The 16560-nt window shown below is 44.9% G+C and overlaps 1 protein-coding gene across 1 annotated transcript; it reads right to left on the bottom strand.

Moving 5' to 3' along the window:
* Positions 1-13236: 13236 nt before the first annotated feature.
* Positions 13237-15693, bottom strand: LOC143582719 (cytochrome P450 78A9-like). The gene is made up of 3 exons (XM_077065207.1): positions 14701-15693; positions 13946-14212; positions 13237-13662 (listed from the first exon to the last, which is right to left on the bottom strand). The coding sequence occupies exons 1-3, from the start codon at positions 15649-15651 to the stop codon at positions 13285-13287; spliced, it is 1596 nt and encodes a 531-aa protein (XP_076921322.1). The 5' UTR covers positions 15652-15693; the 3' UTR covers positions 13237-13284.
* Positions 15694-16560: the final 867 nt, after the last annotated feature.

Here is a 16560-nt window from a genome sequence, read left to right as displayed (position 1 = left end):
CTGCAAATGCAGGAAAGTCCAAGTTTGCAAGGGACATTGCGGAAGCAATCGCCCCGAGAAGTGCCAAACAAATGTCCAACATCGGCACTTATGGTGGTCTATCCGACCCAGACGACCACTTGAACAGATTCATTGCGGGGGCAACCGTCAGTAACTGGACGGAACCCACGTGGTGTTATATGTTCCAGATGACACTGGTTGGAGCGGCCAGGGCATGGTTCGATCGTTTACCGGTCCACCACATCTATGATTGGGCGGACTTTTAGAACAAGTTCAGCCAACACTTCAGCCAACAGAGGAAATATACTGAAGAACAGTGGACGATCCTCAACTGCGTTAGAGAGGAGGATGAATCTTTACTAGACTTCATCACTCGCTTCAACTCCAAAAAGCTGAGTCTGGGCAACATAAGTGAAGATCTTGTTCGCGCCGCTTTCATCCAGGGCGCCGAATACCCAGAGCTTATCCGCACATTGACGGGTAAGGACGGCATGCCATCCACATGGGATGCCATCATGACGGCGGCCAAGCGCTTTGCCGAGACAGAGAAGCAACTGGGTAGGGATCTTCCCCAAAGTACACACCTCTACACGCAGAGGACCAGAGAAAACAATGTTCGGATCGCCCGGCAGAACAAAAAGAGGAAGCTAGGTATTTGGCAGTCAAGGATAAACTTTGACACCTCATCCAGCTCTCGCCCTCTTGTTGGCGGAAGGGATAACACACACCCTTCAAGCCGAAAACACCGGTGGACGCCACTCACCAAAAGCGTCACAGAGATATTTGCCACCGAAAAACTACCATGGCCAAAAGCTCCAATGATCCGGCAGCGACCTAATGCGGATCAAAGCAAATCCTGTGACTTCCACGGGACAAAGGGTCATAGTACGGAGGAGTGTACATCCTTGAAGGATATTGTTGAAACATTCGTCAAGGATGGAAGACTTGCACACCTTGTGGCATCAATCAAGAAGGGAGGAAGGAATGATAACCAGTACAGAGGCAACGGACGAAAGCCCGTTGACATCAGCATCAACATGGTTCATGGCAACATCAGAGGAAGAAAAAGGCGAGCGACAGAACCATGCGCGTGGAAGGAAGCTGAGGTGCGCTTCCCGCGAGTGCCAGGAGGACCCAGCAAAGAAGGCCCTATCGTCATCAAAAGCCAGCTGGGGCACTACATCACTTCTCGCACTCTTGCTGACAACGGCGCCTCGTCAACAGTGATGTACAGGCAGTTCGACAAGCTAGATGACGAAGAAAAGGAACGCCTGGAAACGGTCACCGCCTCGATGGAAGGGTTCGACGGCAGCACAAACACCCCCCTGGGTATCCTATCTTTCCCCGTCACTCTTACGGACGGGAATCACTCACGCACAGAAGATGTGGATTTTGTCGTGATGAGGAAGCCACACCACACATACGACATTCTCTTCGGAAGAAACGGGATGGCAAGATTCAACGCCGTGGTATCTTCAGTCCACGGCATGATGGGATGGCCAACAGCTGAGGGTGTAGCGATGATCACCGGCATTCCCCAGGTATGCATCGCATCTGTCTCATCTAAACCCAAACCAAAGATGGCTAAACCAACCATCACCGAACCGGAAAGATGGGCCTTCAATGGCAAATACCCTGACCAGGCCGTTACCATTGGCCCAACAGTCGTTGATCCCACGCGCACCTTACTCAAACGCTTACTACAGAAAAACGCTGACATTTTCGCGTGGACACCAGCTGACATGACTGGCGTACCCCGAAGTAAGGCAGAGCATAAGCTCAAGTGCGACCCGGCTATTACGCCAGTCGTACAAAAGCGCAGAGTAATGGGGCCAGAACAAACTAACGCGTGTAGAACCCAAGTCAAGGAACTCCTTGACGCAGGCATCGTACGTGTTAGCAGATATCAAACATGGGTTGCAAATCCCGTTATGGTACCGAAGAATAACAAACAATGGCGCATGTGCATAGATTTCAAGGACTTAAACAAAGCATGCCCCAAAGATTGTTATCCGTTACCCGAAATTGATCTTAAGGTGGATTCGTTAGCACCGTTTCGCCTTAAATGCTTCCTGGATGCGTATAAGGGGTACCATCAAATCCACATGGCCGTTGATGATCAGGACAAAACCACTTTTCGGACGCCCGATGGCACATTTTGTTATCAAATGATGCCATTTGGACTTAAGAATGCCGGGTCCACATACCAACGCCTGATGGACAACCAGTTTCATGCCCAAATTGGGAGGAACTTGGAAGTCTACATGGATGACTTGGTCATCAAAAGCCCTGACGCAGAAGCAATGTTGAAAGACATCGAAGAAACTTTCAACACGCTCAGGAAGATAAACATGAAGCTCAACCCGAGCAAGTGTGCCTTTGGAATGGAAGAAGGGAAGTTCTTGGGGGTCATCGTCACTAAAGATGGCTTCAGAGCGAACCCCTGAAAAGGTCGAAGCCATTATCAAAATGGAATCACATACTACCATCAAACAGGCTCAGACACTGAATGGACGACTAGTCGCACTTAATCGCTTTTTGGCAAACCACGCGGATAAGTCGTTTCCTTTCGTGTCAACGTTGAGAAACTGTTTAAAGAAAACGCACTTCCGCTGGACACCAGAAGCGGAAGTAGCTTTTCAGGAGATTCGGTCACGCTTGATCGAACTCCCAACGCTCACAGCACCAGAAGCGGGGGAGGAGTTAATCCTATACCTTTCCGCAACAGATAGAGCAACCGGGGCGGTCCTGCTAGTTGAACGGAAAGGCATCCAGATGCCAATCTATTATGTCAGCCGTATCCTAACAGACGTAGAAACCCGGTACTCTACCCTCGAAAAATTAGTCTTAGCACTTATACACGCTTCACGCAGGTTAAGACGATATTTCCAGGGTCACCCAATCACCATTCTCTCCAACTTCAAACTTGCAAACGTTCTACGCAAACCCGAGTTATCGGGACGCCTAGCCAAATGGGCAATTGAGTTGGGGGAATACGCGATAAAGTATAAGCCAAGACCAGCCATAAAAGGCCAGGTTTTGGCCGACTTTATTGCGGAAGTGCCTGCATCGCGGGAAAAAGAGTGCCAGGAAGAGGCTCAACCCTCTCCAGCACAGGACATCAATGATGTCTGGCGACTCTACACTGATGGAGCAGCCAGTAACGAGGGTTCAGGTGCAGGGCTGAAACTAACCAACCCAGCAGGCCAAGAATACACTTACGCTATTCGACTGGATTTTCCAAGTACGAATAACGAAGCCGAGTATGAAGCATTCCTGGCCGGGCTGAGAATTGCGCGTAAGATGGGAGTGAAACACTTGGAAGCCCACGTGGATTCCATGTTAGTAGCCAACCAAATCAACGGGACGTACACGGCCGTGAACGACACAATGGCCCTGTACCTCGCACAAGCAAAAACCCTTATGCGCGATTTTAACGATTGCAAAGTCATACACGTCAAGCGTAGTGAAAACAAATCTGCGGATGCGTTAAGCAAGCTTGCATCATTAGCCTTCACCCACTTGGGAAAGGACATCTGCATTGAACTCCTCGAGGCACCTTCAGTCCCGCACAAGGAAATTTGTGTCATCCAAACCGGCACAGAAACGTGGATGACACAAATAATAAATTACCTTGCGGCAGGTATACTACCAGAGTCAAAAACACAGGCAAGAAAACTACGCTGTAAAGCACTGAATTATCAACTCATCGATGACATCCTTTACAGAAGTAACTTTCTTGGCCCACTCTTAAGATGTGTGGACAACCAAGATGCTGACTACCTTCTAAGGGAAGTACACGAAGGCATCTGTGGAGTACACGCAGGTCCACGCGCTGTTGTAGCTAAGCTAAACAACGCGGGATACTTTTGGCCGGGGATGCATACGGATGCGCTGGCATACATCAGAAAGTGCAGGTCTTGTCAGCTCTACGCACCCAACACGCATCGCCCGAAGAATGAACTTGTTCCAGTCACCTCTTCATGGCCATTTCAGAAGTGGGCCATCGATGTGACAGGCCCATTTCCTACAGCAGCAGGAAATTTTCAGTTCCTAGTGGTAGCCATCGACTACTTCACCAAGTGGATAGAAGCAAAACCCTTAGCCCAAACAACCGCGAAACATATCAAAAAATTTATTTGGGAATTTATTATTTGTCGTTTTGGACTTCCACAGAATTTGGTGAGCGATAACGGCACCAACTTTGCTGACAAGAAGCTACAAAAGTGGCTGGAAGAACTTCAAATCACCCACACTTTTACCTCAGTGGCGCACCCGCAGGGTAATGGTGAGGTAGAAAGAGCAAATAAGAGCATCGTCGAAGGCATAAAAAAAAGACTCTGGGAACACAGATCCGGCTGGGTGGACGAGCTTCCGCACGTCCTTTGGCCAAACAGAACGCTGAAAAAGGCCAGTACGGGAGAAACCCCGTTCAGTCTCACTTATGGCACTGAAGCCATGGTCCCGGTCGAAATTGGTTTACCCTCACCAAGGGTCTTGATTCAGCCAGAAGACAACGATGCGGAAAGACGGTTAGACCTTATGCTAACCGAGGAACGCAGAGACTTAGCCGCAGTGCGTGAAGAGAACTACAAGCGACAAATGCAAAAGTACTACAACACGCGGGTAAAACTCTGCAACTTCAACGTAGGAGACTACATACTGCGTAACAACGAGGCTTCGAACCAACAACGCCCAGGAAAACTGGCCCCGGTCTGGGAAGGGCCATACATTATCAAAGAAGTTCTGGGAAAGGGCGCATACCGGCTCGAAAGGCTCGATGGCACTCCCATCCCAAGAGCATGGAATGGAGCTCAATTACGCAAATGTTACATGTAGATCAATTCCAAACTTGTAAAGAAAAGGCCTAGAGCCACTTCTAATGGAAATGATTCTCCTTTCACAATGTGTTGATAGCCTTACCTTTATACTTATGAACTTCCCAAACTGATGTGCCGGTATTCACCGCATAAATATGGGAAGAAGTAAGTCGTTACGTGTGGAAGGCGGCAAAACCACACATAAAACGGTAAAAATTTCAAAAGAAAAGATTAGGAAAACCTTCACGCAGGTCAGTCATAGGTAAAGTTTAGTCATCCCACTAAATGAAAGTGACGGTCCTACCCGCACAATTATGATAGAGGAAACTGAACATTAACCTATTAACAACCGCGCGTACAAAGGCTAACTTATTCAAAATACTTAGAAAATTTCTAAGGAAAAGATGAGGAAAACTTCCACGCAGGACAGGTATAAGTAAAGTTTAGCCATCCTACTAAGTGTAAGTGACGGTCATACCCGCACAATCATGAAAGAGGAAGCGAAACATAAACTTATAATCTGCCACGTTAAAAAGTTAACTTATCTAAGTACTAAAGAAATTGCTAAGTTAAATCGAAACATGCGTAAAATAAACAAGGCAAGGAATTAGCACATAATCTTTATTCCATCAAAATTCAAATATTACAAAGATTGCTGGGTGCATACCCGCATACAAAAGAAGCTATACAAAAATAAAAATCTACTCTAATGGTGGAAAGGGATCTTCAGGATCAAGCTTCAGGACCACTTCCACTTGGACCCGCACCATCAGTAGAGCGTGGCGGTTCAAGGAAAGCTTTAAGGATAGCTAGCCCATCATCAGCAGCAGCAACTTCGTTCACCTTCTCCACCACCGGATGCGGGAAGGCGGCATACTGGTTCACTGCTTGGTCATAAACAGCTTCAGTATCCACATCATACAAAGGGAAGTTGGAAGGCGGGATGCCTTTCTCAACGAACCCTAGACCAAGCAGGAAGCCGGCTTTTTCCCCATCCTCATGAGAAGCGTTGAGGGCTGCGCTCATGGCATCGTCGTATGATGTGTCCGTGAAGACTCGATGCACAACCTACAAGAAAAAAATACAAGTGTCAGAACCTTTTCTATGTACAAAGAAAAGTGTAAAGATATGAAATTACGCATACCTGAGACAACGCTTCTCGTAGAAACCATTCCTTGGTAACCAGAGCTTCCTGGAGGGCAGCTTGAGCTTGGTTACGGGCGCGTTCGGCTTCACTTTTGTTGAGGTTGGCAAGCAACACTTCTTTAGCCGCAGCCTCTTCAACGCCCTTTAGCTTCCGCTCAGTGTGGTCAAGCACCCCCCTCTGGTCCAAGATCTCTTGGAGCTTCTTGGCGTCTTCCATCGCCAAGGCATCATGAGCCTGTTGGAGCGCCTCTAGTTTGGCTTTAAGTTCCTCATTCTCGAGGCGTAGAGGCTCTGCAACAGCTTCAGCCTTGGTGGCCCTTTCAGTTGCGTTCCGAGCAGTTTCCTTAGCCAGCCGAAGCTGTTCGTTAACAGCTTGGGCAGCCTTGGAACGGGCCTCGAGACGGGCCTGAACTTCAACTTCAAGGGCCTTGAAGGCCTTCTCCTTCTCCGCTGCAACGGCGGAGAGCCTCCTATTCTCCTCCCGGACAGCCCGCGCCTGAGCTACTTCTTGGATACGAGCTGCTTTTAACTTGTCGTTTTCACGACAAAGCAGCTCGACGCGCGGCTGCATCCGGGCCAGGAGGATCCGAAGCTCATTGGTTAGCCTACCCTCCTGGTAGCTAGCCATTGCTTCCCCCAACGCACCACTGGGAGCTGCGTGACGAGCCCACTCCACGCACTCCACTGGCGTGCGAAGGGTTGTTCCTCGGCGGATGTTCCATCGTGGAACATACACTTCATTGGAATCCGACACTGCAAAAAACAAAAAGCAGTTAGGAAAAGATGATATAAAAAAAAAAGGCCAAAAGAACCCTACGCACCTGTAGGGTCGACAACAGGCCGATAGCCGCCAAACCCATCACCTGAACCCAAGGGAAATCCATCCAAGAGGTCAGGCAGATGGGAAGGAGGCAGAGGTTGGCGAGAAGCCCCAAGCATACCTGAAGGATCGGCCGTCGTTGCCGATGACGGAGGAGGCATGGTGAAGGCCGCCGCGGTAGTAGAAACCAACGGAGGTGAACTCACAACCGTGGTCGCCGCTGCGGAGGAACCCGCAGAAATAGTCACCGCCGGCTCAGTGAAAGAATCAGTAAATATGGCACTGATAGCCGGCGGAGATGTCGTCACAGTTGGAACAGTTGGCTCATCCGGGTGAGCAACTGAACCAACTGAAGCAGGCGCAGACGCCTGGGTCATCGCCTCAGGTAGGTTGACCAAACCTACCGTCATGGGTCCGGAGATGCTCCTCCCCGCTCCACCCTGGAATGCGGTAACATCCACGCCTGCACAAAGAAGATAAGTATAATGATGGAAAGCTATGAAGTTAAAAGTAAAGGAAGTTTGTACTTACGGGTTTTCTTGAGCCTAAAAGTGCGAACAGGCGGGGACGAACCCGATGGAGCCGGCCTCTTTACGCCGCTCACCGTCGTCATCCTGGGCTCTCCGGAGGTGACAGTCGTCGCAGCCTCCGGAGCAGTGGTCTTATCACCACCAGGGTTCCCCGCCGCCTCCTCGCTCTCGGTCTCTGAATCAGACCGAGGCACCGGATCGGCAGTGGAGGCAACCTTCGCCTTCCCCTTCCCGCCGGCAGCCTTCTTCTTCCGCACCAACGGAGGACCATCTGCGGATTCCTCATCAGAAGATGACAAGATTAGAGGAATTCCAGCAGAGGTTTCAGCATTGAGAGGTCGAGGGTTGAATAACGCCTTACCTGGCCGCGTGGCGCTCAGAATAGGGTAGCCTGGCGGATAGACCTCCACAAACCGATCCCTCGTTTGCTCCAAGATGGGCAACTCGTTCTCATCGAGAGCACGAGTACCCATCCGAGCGGGACCATCACTCTCCCGCGGCTGCAGGAGAGACTGCAAGTCGTTCCCCTCTGAAATAAAAGAAACAAACAGTTAGAAGACAAACCTATATAAACAAAGAAGAAAGAGCATACCGTAAGGGACAGAGTTCAAACCGTATTCGAGGACGATGGGAACCTGTGACGCCTCCTTCCACACCCGGCTCATCCCAAGCATCACCATCCCAGACTCCGCAAAGCGGTATACCGGAGTCTGGACCCGGGAGATCTTGGCGAACCACTCCGCCTCCTGGTAGTTGAGGGCGTGAAGGGCGGGGAGTGCTCTCCCATTCTTAAAGGTCATCGCAAGGGGGACGACGCAAGCGGAGATATAAAAAAACTCACGCTTCCACGACCGAAGACTGCGCTCGGTAGCGCAGATCTTCAACCCCTTGATCCGATTGACCAAGGTGTACCACCCCTGGATGCACCTCCAAGAATAGAAGGTCATCAACCGGTCAACATGGGGCTCCACGCCCAGAATGAGGCACACCCACTCAAAGTGGCGGATCTTTGCGATCGCCATCGGGTGTACCTCCGTCAGATGCACACCGTACCTCTCCAAGACACGGTATACAAACTTCGTCAATGGGAACCTGAGATTCCCATAAACGAAGAATGCAGCGTACACCCCTATCTTGCCCTTGGGGGCATCGTACACCGTCTGGTGTGGCTCCGGAAACTCAGGCTCGAACGGCTCGAGCATGAACTTCCTGACGATGTACTGAAAAAGCTCGGCAGGAAGAGCGCACTGGCACTCGCCAGCAGTGCTCTTGTCGTCCTTATCAGAAGTGGACGACGGATTCTCGACGAACACGTCAGACTCCTCGGCAAAAGAAGACATGTTTGGATGTACAGAAAAACGATTTCAGAAGAATGCTCGACGGAATAGTGAGTATTCGCCGGAAATCGTTTAGAAGATGAAGAGAAGTGAAAGTGTGGATTGCAAAGGACCCTCTCCCCCTTTATATACTCATCGCAATTAATGCGATGAATTTAATGCGGAAGAGAGAGAAATCGCAGGTGCAATGAAACTATGACACGTGGCAATGAGCAAGCTGGTAACAGCTGTTGAAAGGACGCGTGCCATTAATTTCGCGGCCACGCGCCCGAAAAATCGCGCCCACGCGCCTGAAAAAGCGCCTGGAATGACCATATACTGTCACGTCGCCATAACTTCCTGCACGTCCTGACACTGTCAGAAGAAACCGTCGGACGACGTTTCAACAGTTTGGACTGTTCTTATCCTTTCACCAACTCTTCGAATTTCAAAATTTCAAAAAGATTCAAAAGTAAGCGGGAAAATACCCCTTACCTTGGCAACCAAGTAACTATAAGACAGGTACGAGTACAGTGTTAAGGCAAAACCCTTCACATACTTAGCACCCGCAGGGAATTGACGCCAGGAATACCTTGGAAGTAAAGTAACCGTAAGACGAGTGCGGGTACAGTGTCAAGGCAAAACCCTTCACATACCTAGCGCTCCGCAGGGAATTGAAACCAAGAAGGATCTTCTGGGCCATGCTTGCGGAAACGGGAATAACATCCCCGCATAGCGGGAACGTCGAAAACTATATTGTTTGAAACTCCAAGATCGAATTGGTGGTTTTAACATAATTGATCACTATGTTCAAAACTACCAAAACCTCATGGAGAATCCACACAAGTGGGACTCAACGCTCATGACTTGCGAGGAGGTTACAGACCTACCTGCTTCACACAAAAAGATCAAGCAGAAAAGTCGGGAATTTCTGCGTGGCATTAGGAAAACCGCGGGAAGAATCCCCACGGAAAACCTTAAAACTAAAAACCCTTTTCAAAACCCCTTGCTAAAGTCCAAAAGTTCACCTCACTTATTAATAATTCATGAGAAGAACATTGGACTGGGGGGACTTGAAGAGGTAGGTCCCAGCAGAGCCCAGTTGGACCCGCAAGACTCACCTTGAAGAGGGACGTCTGCGCAAGGACCAACTGCTTCCGCAGGACCCACCATGCTCAGAGATGAAGACCTTACGCGCAGTACGTCAGCTGTTCCCGCAGGGAAAGCCTCCCAATGGTGAAGTACCCCGCTTGTTCCCGCAGCTGCGGATACAAGCCATCAGGGAAGGCTACCCGCACTAATAGCAAGGCTACACGCACAAGGCACTAACTCTTGATACTTCAGTAATGTCACCTGAAGGAATGAGCAAGGCGGGAATACTCCCGCCCAAATGAGCCAGTCCGTATGCTTCTGGAAGATCTTTTGTACTATACCTGCCAAGGTATGGGCAAAATAGACGATCTGACCAAAACAGCCCATGAACCAATCACAGGGTGACAGCTCACCGACAACAGTACGAGGAGGAGCACCCTCTAGTACTGTTTGTCACTATTAGCCGCTGCCTACTCACCAACCCTCACTGTGGGACGTGCGTAGCCTACAGTTGGTGGAACAGTGCATAGCCGGCAGTAAAGGAACAGTATACAGCCGGCCTTGTCACTATCGGCCGCAGCCTATCCACCAACCAGCATGGCTTGTGCGTAGCCCACTGTTGGTAGAACAGGAATACTATTCAGCCGGCTGTACCTTCTTGGAAACCTACCTTCGGCTATAAATACTCCAACACCTTGGAATGGTAAGGACATTATCTGATATCTCATTATCTTATCTTCTCTAGCAATCTCTTAATATACACTTATATTCAGAGCAATCTAGTCTGATTCTCACGCCGGAGGGTGGTCACAAGGATGAACCCCCCCTTCTCAGTGACGAGCTTACGGTGTCTGTTTTGCAGGTCACCTGAATAACAACTTTCTTTGCTGGACCTCATCCTCGTGGGAAACATCTATTTAACCCCCAGATTATCCGTAATCTGCCCGGGGTCGATTAGTGTTTCTTCAAAAGACTTTCTAGTCGGACGCGTATTATATATTAGTAAGAATAGAGGACCCGTTAGTTAGCAAGTAATAGAAAATAATGATAAATTCAAAAAAAAATTCCTCTAAAGTTGTTCGACTTTATTATGTGTTCTAATCATATACAAAACCTTTTTTTTTAAATGTTAAGAAAATAAAAATATTTTTTTTAACCAACAATGATTTATAAAACTCGCAGAGCAGTTTATAACAATCTAGCAAAGAAACCAAAAAACAAAATTACATGGAAATAAGAGGGTTTTGGATCCACTTGGTCCAACTTATTTGTACCATTCTGTTCCTAGATGCAATCCAAAAAAACGAGAAATGTAAAATAGACTTGAAAATAAGCTTTGTCTTCAAGTCGTTCGCTTCAAAAATCGTCTTATTTCTAGTCTTCCAAATAACTCACCACATAGTACAAAGAATTTCCTTCCACCAACGATTTATTCTTCTTTGACAAATGAATTTGATCCAGCCAAAAATAAACATTTCTTAGGTTCCATAGTAATCAGGTCGACTAAATGAAACCAAGAAGGCACCAACTGCCAAACTTTAGAAACTATCCTACAACATGTGAAGAGATGAAAAGTTGTTATAGTGTCTCTATAAAAAATGGACATAAAATACATGACACATCTAACCCTTTATTTGAGAAATTAGTTCTAGTCGGTAATCTATCAAAGAAAAGCCGTCAAGCAAAAATGTTTTATTTTTGTGACACTTTTGTTCCATCTAGTAGTTTGTAGACAGATGAAACATGTATGAATTTTGAATATTATTAAATTGAGTTGAGTTAATTTGAATGTAAATAACAACAAAATTTGCAAAATCATAACAAAGTTTTATAATTGTTCAGTTTAAGTTACATATATGTGATTCAATATTAGAATCTGTAGGCTAGCAATGCGGGCTAGTAGTTATCCGATTTTGCCAGTGTGGTCGGGAATTTCTAGTTGCACTCAGAATCACAGATGAGTATAAATATTCATCATCTCCCGCATATTAATTAAGGCAAGACGAATTGCCCTAATTCCTCTCACTTTTAAAAGACAAATACTCATTTTCTCGCTGAAGCTTCAACACATTGAGAACCTCATCTTACCATGTCTAGACTAACACTTTCCTACTTGTACAAATTGCATCATCAACCCTTGTAACGGATATTTTGATATTAAAAAGAATCAACTGTCTAATTAAAATTATTGTTGTCTCTTGAAGATGTCGACATTTTGTTTATAAATTAGTAAAATGTGTCATTTTGAAAAGGAAACAATACATATTATAGTACTAAGGATTGATGAAAGTTATATTAATCCAGAAAAAGGTGAGTAGTTGTCTGCTAAACTGTAATCTAGTCCCAAAGACACTGGAACACCAACGATTATGTTTCTAATAATGTTTCATACACACACGTCACAATGTTCATATACTCACTTTGTTATTATTATAAAAAATTAATATACATACATGTATAAAAAATTTATTTACAGAAGCCGTCATGACTTATGACTTATGACTTATGACACAAGTACCTAAATTTACAATGAATCCCACAACAAAAGATAAAATAATGAAAGGAGAATAACAACAAAACAAAAACCACTTGATTCTTGTCCTTTTTGGATGGTTGCCAATTTGCTTCTATAAATGCCTTGATATAGAGGGATATCATGTAGAGTGATGACATCCCTTTCGTATTTATAACATCATCAATTATTTTGGATAAACTTTGCACTTCAATTACATATAATTTAAATTTTTAACTTTACCTTTTATTTGTTATAGAAAAGGTAAAAGTGAAAAGAAAATTATACTATAGCTATTGCCAAATACTCTTTTAACACTTTAATAATAATCGGTAAAACTTCACTTTTCTTCATGGCATACCACTAATCAATCGGTTCAAATATACTCAGCCAAATTATGTTTCTGATTGACCTGGATATAAGATTAGTTGTTTAGAAGAAGTAATACTTGGGGAAGCTTTTGCAATGACATCTTGATGACTCTATGACAGTTTAGAAACGATATGATCTTCCAAGTCAACAAGATTATAGAAGAAACAATCTTCTAACTCTATTGTCAATTATTTGTTTTTGTGGTTCATCAATACAAGTATGATCGTCCAACTCAACAAGATTATAGAAGAAACAATCTTCGACTCTATTGTCAGATCGTTAAGCTAACACTAGTTAGGTGGAGTGACTTTTGAACCCTCTAATGTATATGTAATTCTTTTCAGTAAGTTTCTAGTTTAATCATCGTTTCTCGAGTTTTTATGTTTAGAATTAAATTAATTGGACTTGAGGAGGTTGCATGCACACCGTACATGTGGCCATTTTAGTTTTTGTTTAAGCAAACTTAAACATATTATATTATAAATATTTATTTTACAAGGAATATATACATCCAAAATAAAAGCAAAATACACATACACTAAAATAAACCCTTCCAAAACATAATAAAGAAAAGCCAAAGTCACTAGCTTAATTTGCACACGGTCTATTTTTCATTTTTTTCCCTCCATTATTATTATTATTTTGTTTTTTCTTGGTTTCAACATATTACGCATTTCTAGACCTCACCATGAAGTGTGGTGGACCTAGGTCTTGATCGCAAGGTAACACAAAGTGGGTTAGCCATTTCACAAGATAACTTCAACACTTCTGACAAGTCAACATCGTACCCATCACATCTCTCAAACACAAACTCTTGCAACAATGACGCCACCCAAAAGCTCACCGTAGCTAGCCCAAGGCTCTTCCCGGGGCAACTTCTACGACCGGACCCAAATGGAGCCAATCTCATATCTGATCCCATAACCGACATATCCATTAACCCTTCCGTTTCATCCAAGAACCTTTCTGGTCGAAACTCTTGTGGCTCGCTCCAGATTTCTGGGTCCCGGGATATGGCCCACATGTTCACCATTGCAGTCGTCCCAGCTGGTACCTAGATAGAATCAAATAATGAAAGGTTCGATTCAATCAAATCAAGCACACATCATCATTCGGTTATAATGGTATTAGTATTGGTATCAACTAACTAACCACAAGTTCTTTAAGCTAGTTACATCATTAATCCTCGATCTTTACAATTTTACATTCTCAGTCCTTGACCATATTTTATTTATTATTATTATTATTATTATTATTGTTACTATTACTATTTTTTAGCTTGGGATTGAATTGCATATCTATCATGTAAGCTAGTCTCACAATATTCTGCAACGTACCTGATGCTCGTCGATTATTGTGTCCGTGATCGCTAGACGAGCCCATGACAATAGCGGCCCTGGAGGGTGTAACCTAAGAACTTCTTTCACCACGGCCGAAAAATACACCAAACTCGAGATGTCAGCTTCTGTCACTGCACGTGACCTCCCCACGACACGGTCTAGTTCATCTTGAACCTTTGTTTGAACATCAGGATGAAGCACTAGCCTTGCTAAGATCCACTCTATTAACACTGCCACCGTGTCGGTACCTCGGAATATCATTTCCTGTTTGAACAATAATAATATTATTATTTAAAAACATTAAAGATACTAAATATGGTAATGATAACGGAACAAGTCAAAACATAGCTACCTTACCTAGATAGTCATGTTTTTTCTCTTAATTATTTCCAAAAAGGTTTTCTTTGTATTTTCTCATAATATATTTTAGGATTATTTGTTTATTACTAGGTTAAATAAGCACTTTTAAGAGGAATAATTAGTTTTTTTTTTATTCTTTGTTATTATATTATATTGTTTGTTGTTCTAAGGTAAGGTATTCAAATGCCAAAAATACATGTTATACTTGTTATGTTGTATTTATTTTAGAATATCTAATTTTTTTTAATAATAACAACCAAAATCTAAAACAAATAAAAAGTCCTTTAGAGAGACAGGTTAACGTTTAACAAGCTGCACCGCCACCCTTTGAATGACAAAACCGATTCTCCTGAAAACAAATTTTATTTAGAAGAAATATATTGTTTGCTTACCCAAAGAACCGCGATCATGTCCGGTTCGGATAACTTATCGGGGCCTTCAAGCGATAGCAAGACGTCGGTGAAGTCACTGATATCCTGAGAAGGTTGAGCTCGGTGTTCATCGATAATCTGTTTGACGAAGTGGTTAACTTGAGGAACAAGTTTGGAGCAACGGGACCGAACCCCTTGGGGGTCGAAATCGGTTAACCATGGAAGATGGTCAGTCCAATTAAGCACCCCCAAAAGCTCATACCCTTCATACACAAGCTTCTTAAGCTCAACCGAACCACCATCGTTCGAGTCCACTCTATACTTCAGTCCAAACACGGACCACATCATGTTACACAACGAACCTCGCTTTAAAACATCACGAACCGTTACGGACAACGTTGTTTTATTTTGTTCATGTAACATGTTTTTCATTTGAGATATAGTAACCATCCTTTGACCCTCGGACACCTTAATCTGCTTTGGACAGAAAAGATGAGTAGCGGCTATTCGTCGTAACGTTCGCCAATAAACCCCATAGGGTGCGAACCCGATAGCTCGGTTAAACATTAAACTATAAGCCGACTCTTTAACAGGCCGGTCAGCAAAAACGGAGCTGTTGAGAATCTCCTTAGCCACGTCAGGGTTGCACGTGACAACCACTCGTGTCTCGCCCAGGCTGAAGGCCATGAGGCGACGGGCGTGACACGAGTTTGCGGTAGCATAAATTTTCCGGTGTGCCAGACCGGTCATAATCTGCATGCTGCCGATGAAAGGCAGGCCTCTGGGGCCAGGGATGGTGGATTTGAACCTGGGGCTCGACCAGGCTGGGCCGCCTGGTCGAGCCCATTGGAATAAAATTTTGATATAACAAGCTACTGCAAAGATAGTGAGAAATAAAAAGAAGTTGATGGAAGTGCATTTAGATTTGGAAGCAAGTGCAAAAAGCCATAGAGCATCTATGTGTGTGGTCATGAGTGTGTGTTTTTTAATGTTGTTTGGTGATTGAAAACCGGTGGAAATGAGTTGGTATTTATAGAAGTAACTGCCGACAAGGTGAATCTAATATGTAGTTTGAGGGTCAATAAGTCAATATATATAACTAGTAATATTCTAAATGACCACTTTGCTTATTACTACTACCGACATACTCGTAAATATATTTAACCAAACTTACACACCTACACATTTTGTTGTCTTTTTATATTATTATAATAATAACGTACACGTCAGTAGCACGCTTTCTTTGATGTTTTGTAAATAAAATTTGATAATCTTAAATTTGGTCTCATTCATACTATGTGGTTGTAAAGAAACACTAGGTGATCCCAAGTAGATTATGGATAATCTGGGGGTTAAGTAATGTTTCCCACGAGGGTTAGGTCCGGCAGAGATGGTTATTCTGATGACCTGCAAAACAGACACCGTGAGCTCGTCACTGAGAAGGGGGGGGGGGGGGGTCCTCCTTGTGACCACCCTCCGGCGTGAGAATCAGACTAGATTGCTCTGAATATAAGTGTATATAAAGAGAGATTGCTAGAGAAGATAAGATGCAAGATAATGATACCGTTCTAAGGTGTTGGAGTATTTATAGCCGAATGTAGGTTTCCAAGCAGGTACAGCCAGCTGTATAATATTCCTTTTCCACCAACTGTGGGCTACGCACGTGCCATGCTAGTTGGTGGGTAGGCAGCGGCTGATAGTGACATGGCCGGCTGTGTACTATTCCTTTTCCACCAACTGCAGGCTATGTACGTGCCACGACAGGGGTTGGTGAGTAGGCAGCGGCTGATAGTGACATTTTGTACTAAAGCGTGCTCCTCGTACTGTTGTCGGTGAGCTGTCACCCTGTGATTGGTTCATGGGCCGCTCTGGTCAGATCTT

Source organism: Bidens hawaiensis, unplaced genomic scaffold (assembly GCF_021521415.1).
Source record: "Bidens hawaiensis isolate Kalapana, Puna unplaced genomic scaffold, B.hawaiensis_p1.1 tig00031846_1, whole genome shotgun sequence".
Classification (NCBI taxonomy): Eukaryota; Viridiplantae; Streptophyta; class Magnoliopsida; order Asterales; family Asteraceae; genus Bidens; species Bidens hawaiensis.
This window is presented reverse-complemented; position numbering and strand designations above follow the sequence as displayed.

Bases quoted from the DNA above. Each gene is read 5' to 3' on its own strand.
- LOC143582719 (XM_077065207.1), bottom strand. From the start codon at position 15,651: ATGACCACACACATAGATGCTCTATGGCTTTTTGCACTTGCTTCCAAA. The intron at 14,213-14,700 runs GTAAGCAAACAA...TTGTTCAAACAG, and splicing joins ACATGATCGCGGTTCTTTGG to GAAATGATATTCCGAGGTAC. The intron at 13,663-13,945 runs GTACGTTGCAGA...GATTCTATCTAG, and splicing joins CAATAATCGACGAGCATCAG to GTACCAGCTGGGACGACTGC.